General features: G+C 33.5%; 1 protein-coding gene across 4 annotated transcripts in view; it reads right to left on the bottom strand.

Moving 5' to 3' along the window:
* The window catches only part of Phip (PHIP subunit of CUL4-Ring ligase complex), a 121,048-nt gene that overhangs the window by 21,757 nt on the left and 81,585 nt on the right, over positions 1 to 17,706 (bottom strand). For all 4 annotated transcript variants that reach the window (XM_075965114.1, XM_075965115.1, XM_075965116.1 and 1 more), the window contains 10 exons: positions 14,356 to 14,432; positions 11,387 to 11,618; positions 9,605 to 9,724; positions 8,984 to 9,091; positions 8,423 to 8,547; positions 8,214 to 8,296; positions 5,324 to 5,435; positions 5,103 to 5,164; positions 2,909 to 3,064; positions 2,056 to 2,176 (listed from right to left, as the gene is read on the bottom strand). In XM_075965114.1, the coding sequence (XP_075821229.1) occupies positions 2,056 to 2,176; positions 2,909 to 3,064; positions 5,103 to 5,164; positions 5,324 to 5,435; positions 8,214 to 8,296; positions 8,423 to 8,547; positions 8,984 to 9,091; positions 9,605 to 9,724; positions 11,387 to 11,618; positions 14,356 to 14,432 (1,196 nt within the window). The remainder of the gene's footprint in view (positions 1 to 2,055; positions 2,177 to 2,908; positions 3,065 to 5,102; positions 5,165 to 5,323; positions 5,436 to 8,213; positions 8,297 to 8,422; positions 8,548 to 8,983; positions 9,092 to 9,604; positions 9,725 to 11,386; positions 11,619 to 14,355; positions 14,433 to 17,706) is intronic.

Below are 17,706 nucleotides of genomic sequence, written 5' to 3'. Positions count from 1 at the left end.
AGAGAAAAATTTATTGTATAGATAATGTCTGGAATAAGACATACCAAACTATTAACAATGTTGTTTTTTAGAAGTGGTGGCTTATACAGGAATAGTGGCAGAAGAGGAGTAAGTTTATAGATTTTTTTCCATACAGAAAAAAAAACCATCTTAATTATACTAATGGTAATTAACTAAAGATATAATCAATAGATTGCTTATAAAACATAAAAAGATGATGAGAATCTGCAAGAAATTTAACTAAGGATTATTTCTGAACATTTGGCAAAGCTAAAAAAATTCTGGGGCTTGGTAATTTTATTTCTGAAAGTAAAGGAAAATCTGAAGACACTTTTTGAGAATACAATGCAATTGCTTAACAGTTAATCTTACTGATTTGTGAACAGATGCAATTACAAAGAATTAAAAACATGCAATTGTAGTTATAGAAAAATAGATAAGAACTTCTGTGCATTTAAAAACATAAAATAATATATTAAATTACTTGTAGACAAAACTTATAGTAGTTTAACCAAGAAATGAATAGCATCAGAAGAAAAACAAACTATAAAGACACAAAACAATATAAAAACCTTTAAAACAGTGTAATATCATTTGATAACATTATATTAAATAAGTATATAACTCAGCTTTTTAAATGTTTTAGGTTGGAAAACAAGTGAATTCTATTTACACATGCATAAGTTTCTTTTTACTGTAAACTGATTATAAAGAAGCCTATTTAAGACATAACTGCATCTTGAAAATAAGTTACAATTTAGAAATCAGCATGTTTTAGCAGTGTGTCTATGAGAATATTAACAATAGTTGGAAATGCTAACTCCTTTTGCAAGCTGTAATTCAACAACTAGTGAATCTCTCTCACATCCTCCCATGTTTTGCTTTATCCTGTAGCACTCTATATAAATTCTCCTAAGTCTTAGCAATTCCAGGTCTAGGAACACAGTTAATCTTTTCCATTTGTTCTTCTGAACTTCAGCACCTGACAGTGGAAGCCTTGAAGATAGGGTGGCAAACAACATATCAAAGGGATTTGTTCATCTGTCTATGAAGAATTACCAATAATAATACAACAGCAAGGGAATCTAATACTAATAAGAATATCTTTCAATCCAAGTTGAATTCTATTTTACTTTGTTCAATTGGTTCTCATCATCAGAAGATAACACTGCTACTGAGAAAGCCTATGCTACTCAGTAAAGAAGAAGCAGTGTTTTCAGTGCTATATCCAAGGATATAGCTTACAGCAGTAAGAGAACCAAAAGTCTCTTTTCTTACAGAAAAACATTAGTCTAGGGTATGAATTAAAACTTAACATAGAAAAAGAGTAAAGCAGTGATCATATACAACTCATCATAAAAAGAATTTTTAATGCAATTATTCTGTACATTAAGGTGTTGGTCTATTAAGCAACAGACACTAAGAAACGAAAAACATAAAAAATACAATTTCACTCCAAACTATAGATTTAAACATATTTCTTCTGCAAGTATTGTAGGCAGCCTTTAATCCCAGCATGTGGGAGGCAGAGAAAGGTAACTTTGAGGCCAGTAGGGTCTACATGGCAAGTTCCAGGAAATCAAACACTACATAATTAGACTGTCTCAAGAAAACTAAAGAACTCACCAGCAACCAAATACTATTATCCTGAAGAAGCAAACTAACCATAATAGCTTAAGCAAAAACTATAAAAAAATTTTGTGAATCCTTTTAAATTGTATTTTCTCAGGCATTCAAAAGCTCAATAAACACACAAGGATTTATAGGAAATCTACTCAATATTCTAGTATATTACTAGAAGAAATGAAATCTTTGGCTTGACTTCTAAAAAGCCTACGAGAGAATTAAGTATGCATTCAAAATCCCATAAATGAGCATCAACCTTGTAGGAAAACTCTCAAGAAATGTAGAGAGTACAAGGACCTACTCAGAAGTTGATGATTTGTATTTCTTAGTTTCACTTGTTCACTATGGGATTAATTTCAATCTGTATATACACAAAACTGAGAGGGTTTTAGAGTTCTTTTGTTATCAGCAACATCAAATGGCTCTAACCTGTAAAACCTGTTTTCCAGTCTTTGTTTAATTGTACTTAGATCCGTTGGATATGCCACCACAGTGCAATACATGGGATAAGCTTGCAGATCCACGGGGGCCACAAATGCTGAAGCAATATCTAAAATAAATAAGGTTATAAATCTATTTTTTGCATTTTAAAATTCACCGATACATTAGGATGAAGAAAAATAGATAAATACGTCAACTTATCAGCACAAAGATCACTTTTTAAAAAACTACTTTAAATCTAAAATATTGATGGTATTTAAAGATGACTTTTATAAGAATTCCATTTTATTACTTTGGGGCTGTATACAGCTCCGTTGTCCAGCATTCGCCTACTATGTGCAAGGCCCTCAGACGGATCCTCAGCAACATAGGGAGAGGAAAAAAATACAAAAACAAAATTTCTAGATTTGGATATATAACAACATGTCCAAAGTCTTCAGTTCTTACTTTTAATTTCTCCCTATGTCCTTTGAAGTTGATTCTGAACTTCTAGTATAGGTTGTTAAAATTACAACGATCTCCTTCAAAGCCCAGAATTCAAAAGCAAGTTTTATGTCACTGTTTACTTTCATTTTCACAAACAAGGAAAATCAGTCCACATTCCATGTTTTGTCCCTTTGCAAAGACTTGTCAAGCCAGGAGAAAACGAGCATTCCTAACCAAATAACTAAACTCAACTTTTGATTACATTCCTTCTCCAGTTCATATCGTGTCAGCTGAGTGTATAAAGGCTTTATGAACTGGTTTGTGGAAGACCTGTGGCATTTATGGCAGACTCATAAAATTTAGTCACAATTCATGTATCTTGGATCTACTACACTGACGCACTGTCATTATTTACCTAAGGTCATCAACTGATTTATTCCTCCAACAATTCTTTCACATTCTTCATCCCTGGGATTGGCTCCCCATTCTCCGTCAAGAGGCTTATAGATTAGTGACCTACATTCAACATCAGTTAAAGGAACACTGGTACCCAATTCTTCTGGAAATACAGCTGAAATGCAGATAGAAAAGCATGTCAATCAACATCTTTAGTATGTATTGGTGAGTTTTCCTTTAGAAATTGATGTCATAAAAAAAATCACTATTTTTATAATGGAAGAATTTTTAAATGCAAATGTATTCTTAAAAAAAAAGATGCCACATTTAAAACTAAATGACTTCGCCCAAGTGCTGAGATGAACCTAGCACACAGGATACACCATAAAAGACCTGATTAACAGCACCCCTATACAGCACAAAGCAGTTTGGAGAGAAAAAACTACGCCCATATTCCCAAATATTGTTTATAAATGTTCTTTTATATTTAAAGGGGGATACGATATAAATATGAATAATTTGCATTGTTATGTATCATGGTTTATTGACACAAATTTAAGGTCAATCTTGTTATATGTATATATATTTCTGCTCTTGATTAAGGTATTGTGATTGTGTAGTTCATTTAAAAATGTAATGTATAATTAATATAGGTTAATAGATAATCATCTATAATAGTCAAGTTTGTAGTCACGTTAATTAAATTTTCTAGATGTGCATAAATATATTTCAGATGGATAGGCATTCTTCATATCTTTCAAAGACTACAGAATACAGCATTTAAAATGTTCTAATAACTTAGGACTTTTTATGACAATGAGACACGTCTGCTCCTAGCAGCACCAAGCTACTTCTTGAGGAAGATGGGCATTGAAGAGGCTCCTTATGGAGTTTATTAGCCATTTGGGCAAGAAACTGCTCTTGCCTGGACTGTTGCATAAACTGGACAAGAAGAACCCACAAAGAGATGACTGCTAAACTTGCCAAAAGGTGAGACGATCTTTCAGGATTCCTGATTCATAAAAAGAGTCTGCAAGACATTCTACAGGATATAGAAGAAAGTGACTGAACTGACTTTGAATTTTCCTGCTTTATGGAAATGTCTGCTGAATACCATGGGCCTGAAGGCTGAAGATGGATGCCTCAATGGTACAGAAGAACTTTGGGTGACTGTACAGGCAGAGAGATGTCTCTGTCAATTCCAGAGTTTTAGAAGTTGCTTAAAATGAACTTCCTGTTTACTTAGGTAATATTATGCCCTTCTGGAGTCTTTCATGGAGTTGAAGGATAGTTATTATTATAGTTTTCCTCAGTTATGATAAAAGATAAAATACATATAAATATTTTAACTGTAGTTTTTGCTTGATCCCTGTTTTGTTATATGTAATTTTACTATGTTAAAGTTAAAGCCTTCCTTTTTGTTTAAAAGAAAAAGAGAAATGGTATAGAAGGTTCTTTCTGCTCATGTGTTGGTTTGATTGATTAATGAATAAAGAAACTATTTTGGACCTGATAGGGCAGAACTTAGGCATGCAGAGAAGACAGAACTGAATGCTGGGAGGAAGAAAGCAGAGTCAGAGAGAAGCCATGGATGCTCTGCCTGAGATGGAAGCCAGTTAGAATCTTGATTAAGCCACTGCCATGTGGCAATACACAGAATAATGGAGATGGGTCAAACTAATATGTAAGAGTTAGCCAAGAAGTTAGAGCTAATGGCCAACCAGTGTTTTAATTAATACAGTTTCTGTGTGGTTATTATAGGTGTAAGCTAGCCAGGAGGCTGGGACAAACAAGCAGGCCCTCCTCTTACAATATTCATTGCTGAACCCTATCTAATTTTATAGCTAATAACAGGTTTATAATGAATACTTATGTGGAATATTATATATCTGTTAGTCACAATAACCTTAAATGGTATCAAGTTTGTTTTTTGAGTAAATTTCTTACTATGCAGCCCTCACTAGGCCTCAATACATGGATGGGGTGATCCTCCTGCCTTTGCCTCTTGAATGTGGGGATTCACCTCCAACAAAAACAAACAAAAAAACCCTCTAGGGCTGAAGAGATGGCTCAGAGGGCACAGGTGCCTTCTATGAAACCTGACAGTCTAAGTACAATCCTTGGCACCAAAGGCAGGAGAGAACCAACTTCTACAAGTTATTCCCTGATTCTAATTCCACAAGGTATAAGCAACAGACCTAACATACACCTACCATTGTTAGGTATTAGTTCCATATCCCAAGGACTCATCTTTTCTGTATCTCCATTGTCCCAGCTTTAAGAAAGCAAAATTATTCCATTAAAAAGTCTAGAAATTAAAATCACATTAAACAAATAATTTCAGTATTAAAAGAGGTATTTTCACTCCTTTACTGATAGATGAGAAAAATACTAAAACCTGGTCTGATTGAAAATACAACCAATATTTTCTTACCAAACATTGTAACACTGAAACAAACTATCAGGGTACTCGGGTTGAAGAGGCTCTTGGCTTTCAATTGTTCCAAACCACCAGGCATCATCTATGACTGATCTGAAGCGGTCACCTGAAAAAAAAAAAAAAGCCTATATGTCTTATCACATTGGCATGTACTGCTGGCTTTGGTTAAACACCTTTTCCTAAAGTATAATTCTCTAAGGTTCTTAAACTGGATGATTTCACAAGACAGAAGATCTATATATTCCAATAATAAGCCAAGAATATAAGCACACATAGCAAAAATGTGATTAACACCATTTCTTAGGTATCAGTAGTAATGAAGCTTTTCATCTTAATCATTTTTTTTTTTTTGTGAACACAGCATTAAAAAGTAACCATTAGAACTATGTTTCATATTTATACTTGGATTACTTCTGGTTAAAAATATTTACAGCTTATTTTTAATTTTTTTAAGTATTATTTCCCCCCAAATAACCAAGACTTTAGATTAAAGCAAAACCATAACAAACTCAGCGCTCCCTCCATCTCTATCATACTTACACTGCACCACACACTCACTCTCCCTTACTTTTCTAAAGGAAACAACAGAAAGAAACAATGCGAAAACTGTCTGTCCTTGTAGGAAAAGAAAGCATGCCTTTTGTCTATTTCCTTATGCAACTGCTATGGTTATAATACTAAAATTGCTTGTAATAAAAACTTTAATACAAGGAAGGGTCACTGTTCTTAATGTCAATCCTTTCAGCTTCTTGTTGTCATATGAAAACTACAAGGCACTCTTTCTTTTGTGTAGTGTTTTTCTCTTTGGTGGTGGTCATAGTATGGAGTTTTTTCCTTTTAGCATAGGCAAAAGCCTAAAAGATACGGATTCAAATAAAAAATTCATATAACTGAACATATTAATTGGTTTTTAACTGCTTTCATATACTCAATAGTAAGTGTATTATTTATGTTAAAACAGTTTTAAGTGTCTCCCACTGCAGTGCTTTTTCATTTTTAATACACAATTAGGAATAACGAATTAAGTTGCAACTAATTGGTCAGTTACTATTTTCAAGGAAAGTGTTTGCTCATGTTTTACAAAAAAAAAATTGAGTTGAAGATTTGTGTAAACATACATAAAATAGTTAAAATCAGAAAAACAACGTAAAGGATCTTTTAAACTAGAATTCTTTACGAATTACGATGAAAATATTTACAACCTATTATAATCTATTAAATTTTGACTTGGAGAGTTAGATCCAAATTTAGATTCAAGCATGATGCACTAAGTCTATCACTGTTCCTCAAATATGTATTACGGATAGTGAACTTAAGGAGAAGTTATTTAAAAAAAATTAGGACTAAGATCATTATTTAAATCTATGAAAACATACAAAAATATGAACTAAATAGACCAATGTCTTAGAACTCTATCCCAAGACTGACAAGCTTTGCTACATGAACAATCAGATACTGTGTGTGAATCTAACCACAACAGGACTGCTGGGTTAACAATAAATACCAGTCAAAGTCAACCATGAAATATCCTTGTTGATCTTAAGTGGCAGAAGATACTTGACATGTTAAAAGTAAAAAACCACTGAGTACTGACTATGGAAAACATAATAATCTATGAATTAAAAATATTAAAAGATCTAAATAAAAATGCTCTGATGTTTCTCTATTCATTAGAAATATCTTATTTACACTACCAGCTTATGACACAATATTATTTTATTTCAATACAACTGTATATAAAAGAAATGTGGGCTGCATTGATCCTAGAATAGTTTTATCTTTGACCATAATTACTGTTTGCAATTATTCAAATAAGATTACAATACTTCTTACAATTCCTTTATTTTCCTCAAATAACTTTAACTGCTTCAATGTTCTCATTGTTTTCAACTTTTCTATGTTTCTTTATATATTTAAAGTATCTTTCTATAACACAAGTTGTACAAAGCACTTTTCAATATAGTTTCCTACAACTTTTTTTTTTTTTGATAATGTGACTTCAACTCTTTTCTGAAGATTTCCTTCTTGGTGATAATGTACTTCAGGGTTTCTATTTCCTATAGACTGCTTTACATTTTACCTGTGCTAGACTTTGTTTTTTTTTTTTAAGAGGTTGTCACAGTTTTCTTCTGATTTACTTCTTTCCCTTCTTTCAGGGTTTTACTCTTGCAGTTAAGCAAACAAAATCTCACTTTCACTATGGGAATGTAATACATATGTGTTATTATAATTTTTTTTTCATGTTCCTGTTTGTTTCCTTAGCCCAGTTATAAATAAACTTTAGCAGATCAATCATGGAAAACAACATGCCAATGTCTTCCAAAAGTACCCAAAAAAAATAGATTGATAGACCAACTGATGCAATTTGTTAAGCGATGCCATGTATGCATCTGCTAAAATATCCTCTAAAAGATGAAATAGTGGACTTGTTTGAAACTAAGAACTAGTCAAGGAATAACATTCCCATTCGTATGATTTAAAATAGCTTATAAGGCTCACAATCTATGATGTTACAATTTCAAACAGCTATGAATAATCAAATGAGTTTAATGTTTGTCCAAGCTCAAAAATTTTAACTCATGATAGTATATCATCTTTTTCCTCATTTTTACTATTAATATGATTGGATAAATATTTAAGTCAATATATAAAACAACTTAAAAAATTCTAAAGTAATTTTGTAACAGTTAACCAAAAGGAATGGAAAATGTTTCGTTTTCAAATTTAAACATCAACAAAAGCATTTCATTCTCACAACTTAAAAATGGTACTTTACTATTTTGACATTAAACTTATAAAAAAGGCTCTGATTTTAAAAATTAGTAAGTTATTTATAAAGGAGAGGATATGCAGAACACCTGTGGCTTCTAAATCAATTACCCACCTATATTCCACCGCCTATATTTTGCGTCATCAAATTGTTGTCTCAAGACTAGGAAATCTATAACGTCAGGCATATCATGGTATCTATTACAAATAGAAACAGATTGATTAGGTCACACACCTAAAAATATCTAAGGTATGTTCAAATTTATTTCAATCTTGAAAAATATTCCAATACTATCAAAGCACTGCCTTGGTATCAGTCCTTACTTCATGGTAAAAGATCCACCGGTCAGTTTACCAGTATCAGGATCTAGAAAAGCAAGTTTAAGGCAGCAAAGGGTAGGCAATCCCACTTCATATTTTATACCAACGATCTTCATCAGTTCTTGTTCCTACAATACAGAAAACAAGAATTATCTCTGTAGAATAAAGTGTGTACTTGTGTAGGCAAGAGGTGGATGCCTGTTTTTTGTTTTTTGTTTTTTGTTTTTAACACTATCTGTCTTTATTAACTGAGACAGGAGTGTCTCTTTGATTCTGTAACTCGCCAGGCTGGCTACAGTCTGACCAGCTTGCCTGAGTCCCTGTCTGTGCTTCCCAAGTGCTGAACTAAAAGGACTGGAAGGGCACAAATGACAGGCACCACCCAGCTACACTTCAGGGTGCCAAGGATCTGCTCTGGGCCTCCCACATTCATGTAAGCACAATTTCCACTACACTGTTTCTCCAGCACCATACAGTTTCTTACAGCCAAAAAGAGTAAACCAGACAACTTCCTTCATAATTCAAAAAGCATCTTTTGCATTAAGAAATATGCCAATATCATACCCTCAGTTCCATTTTATGCCATGGTTGTTTTTTAGGATTGATACTATAAATTTTATTTTTCCGGGCCATTTCAATATATGCTTCATGTCCTTGTCGGAAATAATAAACCTAAAATAAATAAATAAAAATAAAAAATAAAAGTGTAAGACAACACTAACATTGAAGAGAAAATCTAATTTAGACATTACATACAAATTCTAATACTGAATTTTTAAACGTTAGTCCTCAAGCTGTCTAAAGACACTTAATCAAAACTGAAGCACTATAATTACCAACTCCTTTGAGTATATACCCAGAAAAAAAGATGTTAAGCTCTTTTATTACTTTATTGTTTTATTTTTGGAATCAAAATAAGTTAATCCATGTAGTATAAGAAAGTTATTTCTTATACTACATGACCAGGGGTTTTAAGCTATGGTCACATTCTTTTGTTTCTACTTTTATATGACATGTTTGTACATATGTAGAAAACTTTGGTTGTATTTTTCCAATACTGGAATGAGATGCTTTTTTTAGGAACCTACTGCAATCTTCTGGAAGTATGATTCAAAATTAAAAAAGATACTGAAGTTACTATGTAAAAAAACTTAAATAATTTTTAAAATTAAAGTTTAGTGGTACCTCATCACCCATTTGTGGCACAAATGGACATCTTCGAGGAAGTGTATCTGTAATCCATGTCGAAGGCAACCATTCTTCTAATGTAAGACCATTTTCAGTTAGTTCTCCTACAGCCAATCTCTGAGAAAAGTATGGAACAGCATTAGTAATATCTTAAAATACAAGGAAATGACCTCTGTACAAAGATTTTAGTCTCGAGCATTAAAGCCTTATTCTAGAAAAGCAGCAGACCTGGCAATGGTTATTTAACTTCTCCATATCACTGATGGAGCGCTGGAGAAAAAGCAAAAGGCACAACCTTCACAAAACTCTCTAAAAACATCCTTATAGATAACAAACTATAAACTCTTGAGGTTTCTTCCCCTTTCAAATAAGTTATCTTATAAACATTACATACAGCAAATTAAAATATGTTCAACAGTCTGAAAACTCAGCTTCAGTGTGAGAGTAGTAACAGAGTAAGACGAAACAGTGTGAAGGATTCTGAAGGCTAGTAGTTGCTTTTATGACAGCTAATATTACTTCCATGAATTGGACATTGCACTACTAAAAATAACCTAAGAATAGTCTCCTTAATATTCATTCATCTACTCGCATTTATTCCCTCTTACTTTGTCTTTGTCACTCACTCTTTAGACATGTACCCGAGACTGGCTTCAAACCTGTTATGCTAGTAGAGTCTGATCTTGAATTCTTAATTTTCCTTCCTTCCACTTCCTCCCTGCTGGGATACAAATGCACCCCCCACAGAAAAGTCTTCTCCCTTACTGAAAGTAGCCATTTTGTTCTTTTACTCACTTATACTCTTCCCAACACACACACACCTTTTCTGAAATGAGTACTGTCAAACTAGGTCTTTTACTTTTTAACTCCCATGGAATAAACAAAAACAGCAAAACAACCCTATGCCCCTGAGTAAAAGTTTAATATTATTGGTCACCAACAAATGATCTAATGACAATAGCCTCTATAGTATTATATTACATGGATGAGAAATGGACGGAAAAAAACCCCACTGAAACCTAATATCTTTAAGTATAGAAACTTTATGCGTTCTATACTTTGTTTTGTTGTGGTTTGTTTTTAACTGAATTAATTATGAACTAATATAAAATTAAGCTGTGTTCTACACCTACAGCTAAACCACCCTGCATGCGCTCATTATCATACAAAAGAAGCAATACCAGGATAGCAAAGAACATCACTTGTAGGAGGCACTCCTAGAATTACTTCACAGTGTACATTTTCCTCTTATTCCTATTGACCGTATAGGGCATTTTCAGTTTAATGCCTCAGAACTGCTCTCACATAGTGAACATGATGAAAAAGCAAAAGCCTTTGATAATTCCTCTGTGGGAGAGATGGCTTCACTGCAAATTGTAGGCACAAAAACTATTAAGAGCTGACCGATTTTAAAAAGATGACTGAATAAGGAGAAACGGCAAATGAGCTATAGTCAAAAAGTATAATCTACTGAGTATTTTATTAATCAAGTTTTACCAAAACATAGCCACACATATTTGTTTTGCATATCATATATGGCTATATTCAGTCTATAATGGGAGAATAGCTAGCCCCTTCTTTTAGGAAACATGACTACTTTATAGCATTGAAAGGTGTTATGCAAAGCAGTCAAAGCACAGAAGCAACTACTAGTTCTACTCAGCTCTGAATTTTTTCTATTATTTGTTAATTAACCTCAAAAATGTTTATGTTGGATGTTTCACATTTATGCTTTATTACCCCAGAAGAAAACATTAGACATAAAAAATTTAAATCAACCTTTTGTTTCCTTTCTTTGGGCTTTTTTTTCTTTGGTGATGTTGGTCCATCTTTTTCTTCATTTGCTTTTTTTCTTTCCTTTTTAATATGCTTTTGTTTCTGATTTTCAGATTCTTCTTCTTCATCTGAACTACTTTCTGCTTTCTTGGTTTTATGCTTAGGAACTTTCTTTGGTGGCTGCAAATTAATTCCAGCATCTGCTGTCCAATCAGAATAATCACTGGAGTAGTCACTAGAAGGAAAGGAGAAACTTTTAAATCACACAGGGTATAGTTTGAAGACGATTTTCTAAAGGAAAAAATATGAAAAGATAAAAAAGCATGAATGACATAAAAGTTATTTCATTTTGATCAACTTCCCATTACCTTCATTATCTAAAACCAAATCTTGTAACTTTCGTGGAAAAATAAATTTAAAACCTTTTATAATTTTAAGAAGCATACTGCTGTGCATATATGCATATATATATACATACGAGTGTGTGTGTATGATATAAAAAAAATATGGAATGGAGTATCATCTTTTTCAGTTCAAATAGAAGTAGAACAGACTCTGGAAAACCAGCATGCACATACCACAGTAGGCAAACACAGAGATTTCTTTTATGAGGGGATCTTGGAATTCCTTTCAGAAAGGTCTTTGAAGTGCTTTGGGATTGAAGCCTTGTAAACACACTACCACTGAACTAACTACTATGAAATTCTTTTTTACTTTTAAGATGGGGCGCCTCAATATGTCTGGCTGTTTTCTAACTCATATGATGGAGGAAGGTCATTGGTTAATTAATAAAGAAACTGCTTGGCCCTCATAGGTTAGAACATAGGTGGGTGGAGTAAACAGAACAGAATGCTGGGAGGAAGAGGTGGTGAGGTAAGACGCTTTAGACAGATGCCATGCCGCTGCTCCTCTCCAGGGTAGACGTGGTGATGAAGCTCCGACCCAGGATGGACGCAGGCTAGAATCTTCCCGGTAAGCACACCTTGGGGTGCTACACACATTAATAGAAATGGGCCAAGCAGTGTTTATATGAATACAGTTTGTGTGTTGTTATTTCAAGTAACGCAGCCCACAGCTCCTGCAACACTCATAGAAACCTACCAGCCTCTGCCTCCAGAGTACTGGACTTAATTAAAGGCATGCCTGGCTTAAGGACGAAGTTCAAATTCTTATACTAGGCAGAGACGGAACTGGTACCTAAAAAGTATGTCTACACAATAGGAAAACTAAATGCATAAACATTACTAAGCATGTAAAACAAAGTTAATTTCAAGGTAGTAGTATGGCTTGGTAATAAAATGTATTTTTTCTCCAACTCTAAGAGTACAGTAATATATGTAGTGAATACTATTTTATCTACCCCCAATATGGAGAAGCATATAGGATGAACTCTTACATGACACCGCCAATCATACTTGCCATTACCTTTATAGACATACTAGTCCTGAGATGACACCCTACACATATCTAGCTATATTATCTTCTGTTTAATTTTAATACATTATAATATTTCCTTAATTTGAATAGGTTTATAATCATAAATGTCATAAAGAGATGAGTTAGATTATGCCAAAATATATAATCAAATTACATTAAACCACTAGCTTCATGTGATGTATGATCTCAAAGCTCCAATACTAACCAGTAATCTAACAGCAGATGTTAGCCAGTAGCTTTACTCCACCAAGGCCTTTTCCCTGATTTAAATCATCTTTTCATTTACCTGACTCTTTGTTAAAGCTCCAATATTAACCAGTAATCTAACAGCAGATGTTAGACTGTAGCTTTACTCCATCAAGGCCTTTTCCCTGATTTAAATCCTCTTTTCATTTACCCAACTCTTTATTAAGAGCAATTATTCCAGATGAAAAGCAAAGAAATAAAAAGTACTTTCTATTACAATTTGACTTTTTAAAAGATTTTGTTGTTGGGTTTTTCTGGTACCTCCCTATTTACTTCTGGCTGGCCTGGACTTCACTATGTATGCCATGTGCCACCATGCATGACCTTTAAAATGAATTTTAAAGAATCTAAATAATACTTTTTAACACTCTCTTCTAGTATGGGTTTTCTTCAACTTATATGAGCATCAGCTGCTGGTCATTGGAATATTCAGTTCTTCATAGAAGATCTGATGCCAACACAAATATGAGCCTCATAAGCCATGTTTTTCATAACGAAGATCCTCAACTGCTAACACCACCAGTGCTCCTTCAGTGTAAGAATTATTAAATTCTAGTTAAAAATATATTATTTCTAGTGCTGAACCAAAAGAATGCAAACTTGTTTTCCCTGCACTCCTTCAAAAACAGAAAACTAATTAAGAATCACCACTAAAGGACAGGAAAGCCTTTGATCCTAGAACTTATTAGAATCTTGTAGAAATCTTAGAGCCTCCACTTAATGTTTCCTTTGGAAGTCTATTTTAGGAACTGCTAAAGCAGGAAAAAAATATAATGAACAACTAATAATTTCCTCCCCAAGGGTATATTATCATAGACTATTAAAAACTTATAATGCAGCTAAAGCTATTAGGCCTCTAAAAATGTGAAATTCCACCATAAGTAGTTGAAGGATAACTTGCTTGCATGATCAAAATAGGACATCAGTACAAAGATATAGCTTCTTTTCAGTGCTGTAGAAAAAAGTAGTAATGTCCCATAAATACATCCATATAAGAGGTAAGTCAATAGGAGGCCCTCTTTACTTTTATAATCTTATGTTTACTCCTCAAAATCAGTAGTGAAGCTAATTTAAAATTTTGTATGATAAATAATTCATTCAGAAATACAATAAAAAGTAGGCAGATGACTTAAAAAATACTTTACGAATCTACTTGCAAGTTTTCTATAAAGACAACCTAAAGTAAAAGAATACCTAAAAAGAAAAGACCCTTCCAAATAACTTTGTATCCAAGATTTGGATGGGCAGAAGTAGAGCAGCTGGAAAAGTACAACTCCCCTCGCTTATACCTGGAGCTGCCGTCACTGTGCCATGCTCTCTCCTCTTCTTCAGATGTCCCACCACTGACAGCAACCACTTCACCTTCCTGAAAGAGGGAGCACAGACTTCCTAAGATAATGCCCAAGAGCGAAAGGATATCTGAAACCTGACTTGGTAAATAGAAAAACACAACTTTTGTACTTTTATTCAAAAAAAGTTTAAACAAATGTTCATAAGAGTATTAATAGCAGATTCAGAACACCTCTCAGATAATTGCCAGATTTCATTTTTAATTTATTTTTCAGAACTGAGAATTGAATACAGGGTTTGGACATAGCAGGTCAGGTCTTTAGCTGCATCTATATGTAGCCTTGTAATTCTCTTTCATGTTTCCCAAGTTCTAGAATTATAGGTTTATACCACAACAATAGGCTTCATTTAAAAAATACTAAAAACAAATTTATTAAAATGACTGATATCAAACCCCATAGTTAATAATTGAAACTTATTTATACTTCTTAAACCTTTTAAAAGCTGTTTTACCATTTTAGAATCTTAAAATTAGTTAATTTATATTTTACTTCTTAAGACAACTTTACAAAACAGGATATTCCATCTCTAGATTTATTTTATCCAATGAGAGATTATTACAAGAAAAAACAGACAGAAACTGTTTCTCCTCTTAGTGACTATATTAAAAGTTCAGAGAATACCATGCAAAAGCTATATTATATCTTTTGTTGTAATTCTTATGAATCTTCTTCATACAAAAAAGCTCCAATAGTAACAGTTCCCAGAGTTACGGAAATGCTGTAAGTGCTTTGTGTTTGTCATCTTATATTTAGACTTAACAAGGATTAGAAATAATAACTGATCTCAATACAAGAAGTAAAAGTTTAAGTCACAGAAGTTTGAGGCAGCACAACTATTAGAAAAAAAAAAGCTTCATTTGAATCTATGTCATTGTTGTCCAAAGCCTAAACAATTTTCAACAAAAATGATTCAGTCTTAATACCTGCTGTAATACCTGCTGGGCACATCCAAACCAGTCCAAGAAGAGAGTATTCTTTATAATTTAAATAAAATAATCTTTAAAAAAATATTTATTTTTCATGATACATATATTTTTATTTTTTTTTAATGTCTGTGTCATTTTTGCATTTGCACCACAAGTGTGCTTGCTGCTTGGACACCAGAGGGATGGTTAGTACCATGGAATTAACTGGAATTACAGACGGTTGTAGAGTTCCATGTGAGTGCTGAGACCTGAACCCAAGTTCTTTAGAAAAGCAGTAAGTGCTTTTAATTGCTGAGACACTTTTCTAGTAACAGAATACTTTATTTTTTAAATTTTTAATTAAAATATGATCGTATCATTTCACCCTTCTAGACCCTCAGCTCTCTCTCTCACTGGCCTTTTTCTTTATTAGTCTATTTATTTACATATTTATTAGAAATAAACACATAAATCCAACCTGTTGAGTCTGTTTACTGCTGCTTGTGTATTTTTTTATTTTCTAAAGGAAAAAGAATTCCTATTTTGGTGTTTTAGTGTAGACCGCGAAGTATATAAATATTCAAGTGTTTAGGAAAACTAACTGAATCTATAAACAAATTATAGTTGTTTTTGTATTTCATGTTATTTCCTTAGAGGGAAATAAAAGATATAGAATTATTGTTTCTAAATTCAAAACAATAAAAGACAAAATATTTCAACCAAAAAGGTTAGGCTTCTTTCCACTAAAAATTATGTTCTATTAACATATTTCAGTTTTTCTAAAAAAATTTATTAACAGCTTTAAAAGGATGCTAAACTTAACTGAAATTTTCATGCCACTTATGTAACTGTCAAAATATCCAAGTTCCTAATAAATTGAATAGTAAAAGTACTTCATAAAATTTTGTATATAAAAGAATATAACAGACAAGATTGCCTGACAAAATTTGGGAGCATGGGGGCAGGGGGTAGAAGGAAGAGGAGAAGGAGGAGAGGAGGGTTGGGGAGAACTTGAGGGAATAGGATGGTCGAGATGAAGGAAGGACGGAAATGAGAGCAAGTAAAGAGTTATCTTGATTGAGGGAGCCATTATGGGGTTAGCAAGAAACTTTGCTCTTGAAAAATTCCCAGGAATCCACCAGGATGACCCCAGCTAGGACCCTAAGCAGTAGAGGAGAGGGTACCTGAACTGGCCTTGCCCTGTAGTCAGACTGATGATTACCTTAAATATCAACATAGAACCTTCATGCCAACAATAGATGAAAACAGAGGCAGAGACCCACATCGGAGCACTGGACTGAGCTCCCAAGGTCCAGATGAAGAGCGGAAGGAGTGAGAGAGAGTATGAGTAAGGAAGTCAAGACCATGAAGGGTTCACCCACTGAGACAGTTTGCATTAGCTACTGAGAGCTCATCAACTCCAACAGGACGGGGAGTGAACGAACATGGGATCAAACTAGTCCCTGTGAATGTGGTTGACAGTTGGGGTAGGTTGAGGGGCCAATGACAGTGGCACTGGGATTTGTCTCTAATGCGTGTACTGGCTTTTTGGGATCCTATTCTCTTTGGATGTATACTTTGCTCAACCTAAATGTAGCAGGGAGGGTCTTGGACTTTCCACAAGGCAGGGTGCCTTACCCTATCTTAGGATTGGACGGAGGTGGGGGGGAAGAGTGTGTAGAGGGAGTGGGAGGAGGGAATTTGGATTGGCATTTTTTTAAAGTAATAAAAAATATTATAAATCTGTCAAAAATAAAGATCTTATAAAGCAAATGATTTGTCCATGTGTACTTTATATTCCTTGGTCTTCCCAAATAATCAACAGATGGACAAGGTAGCAAAGACCTATTCATGAGGCTGATATCACTGGGTTTAGGTTTGAGCAATATACTATTCAATAAAAATCAAACCTTCCTTTGAACTTCTCATATCAGGCTAAATTAACTTGTAGTTCTGTTGTTTTGCTAGAATAAGCACACCATTAAAACTTAATGTATACTAACATAATTTTTAGGTAATTATAACATTGTGTTAAGCACTGTGAGGCCACTGGTTACTCTTGGAAGAAAATGTGGACCTAGCAAAAAGCAACTATTCTAAGAAAACAAAAAGGCAGGGCTGTGGGAGGCAGCATAGTCTGACAAAGACTAACCACATGGAAAAGAAGAAATAACAGACAAAAGAGAAAATTTGCTTGCAAAGAAAAGTGACTAAACAGATGATTTATTCTGGCTAATATGAGAAAAGATTCTTTCCTTCTTTCAAGAATCTTCTTTATTAGTCAAAACCCTAGTCTATAAGAAAATAAAAAAGGTAAATCCTACTGGAAAAAGAAATCACAGAATTATTAACTGAAATTTTTCTTCTAACTTTTAGTTTAAAA

The sequence above is a fragment of the Microtus pennsylvanicus genome, chromosome 3, assembly GCF_037038515.1.
Source record: "Microtus pennsylvanicus isolate mMicPen1 chromosome 3, mMicPen1.hap1, whole genome shotgun sequence".
Classification (NCBI taxonomy): domain Eukaryota; kingdom Metazoa; phylum Chordata; class Mammalia; order Rodentia; family Cricetidae; genus Microtus; species Microtus pennsylvanicus.
This window is presented reverse-complemented; position numbering and strand designations above follow the sequence as displayed.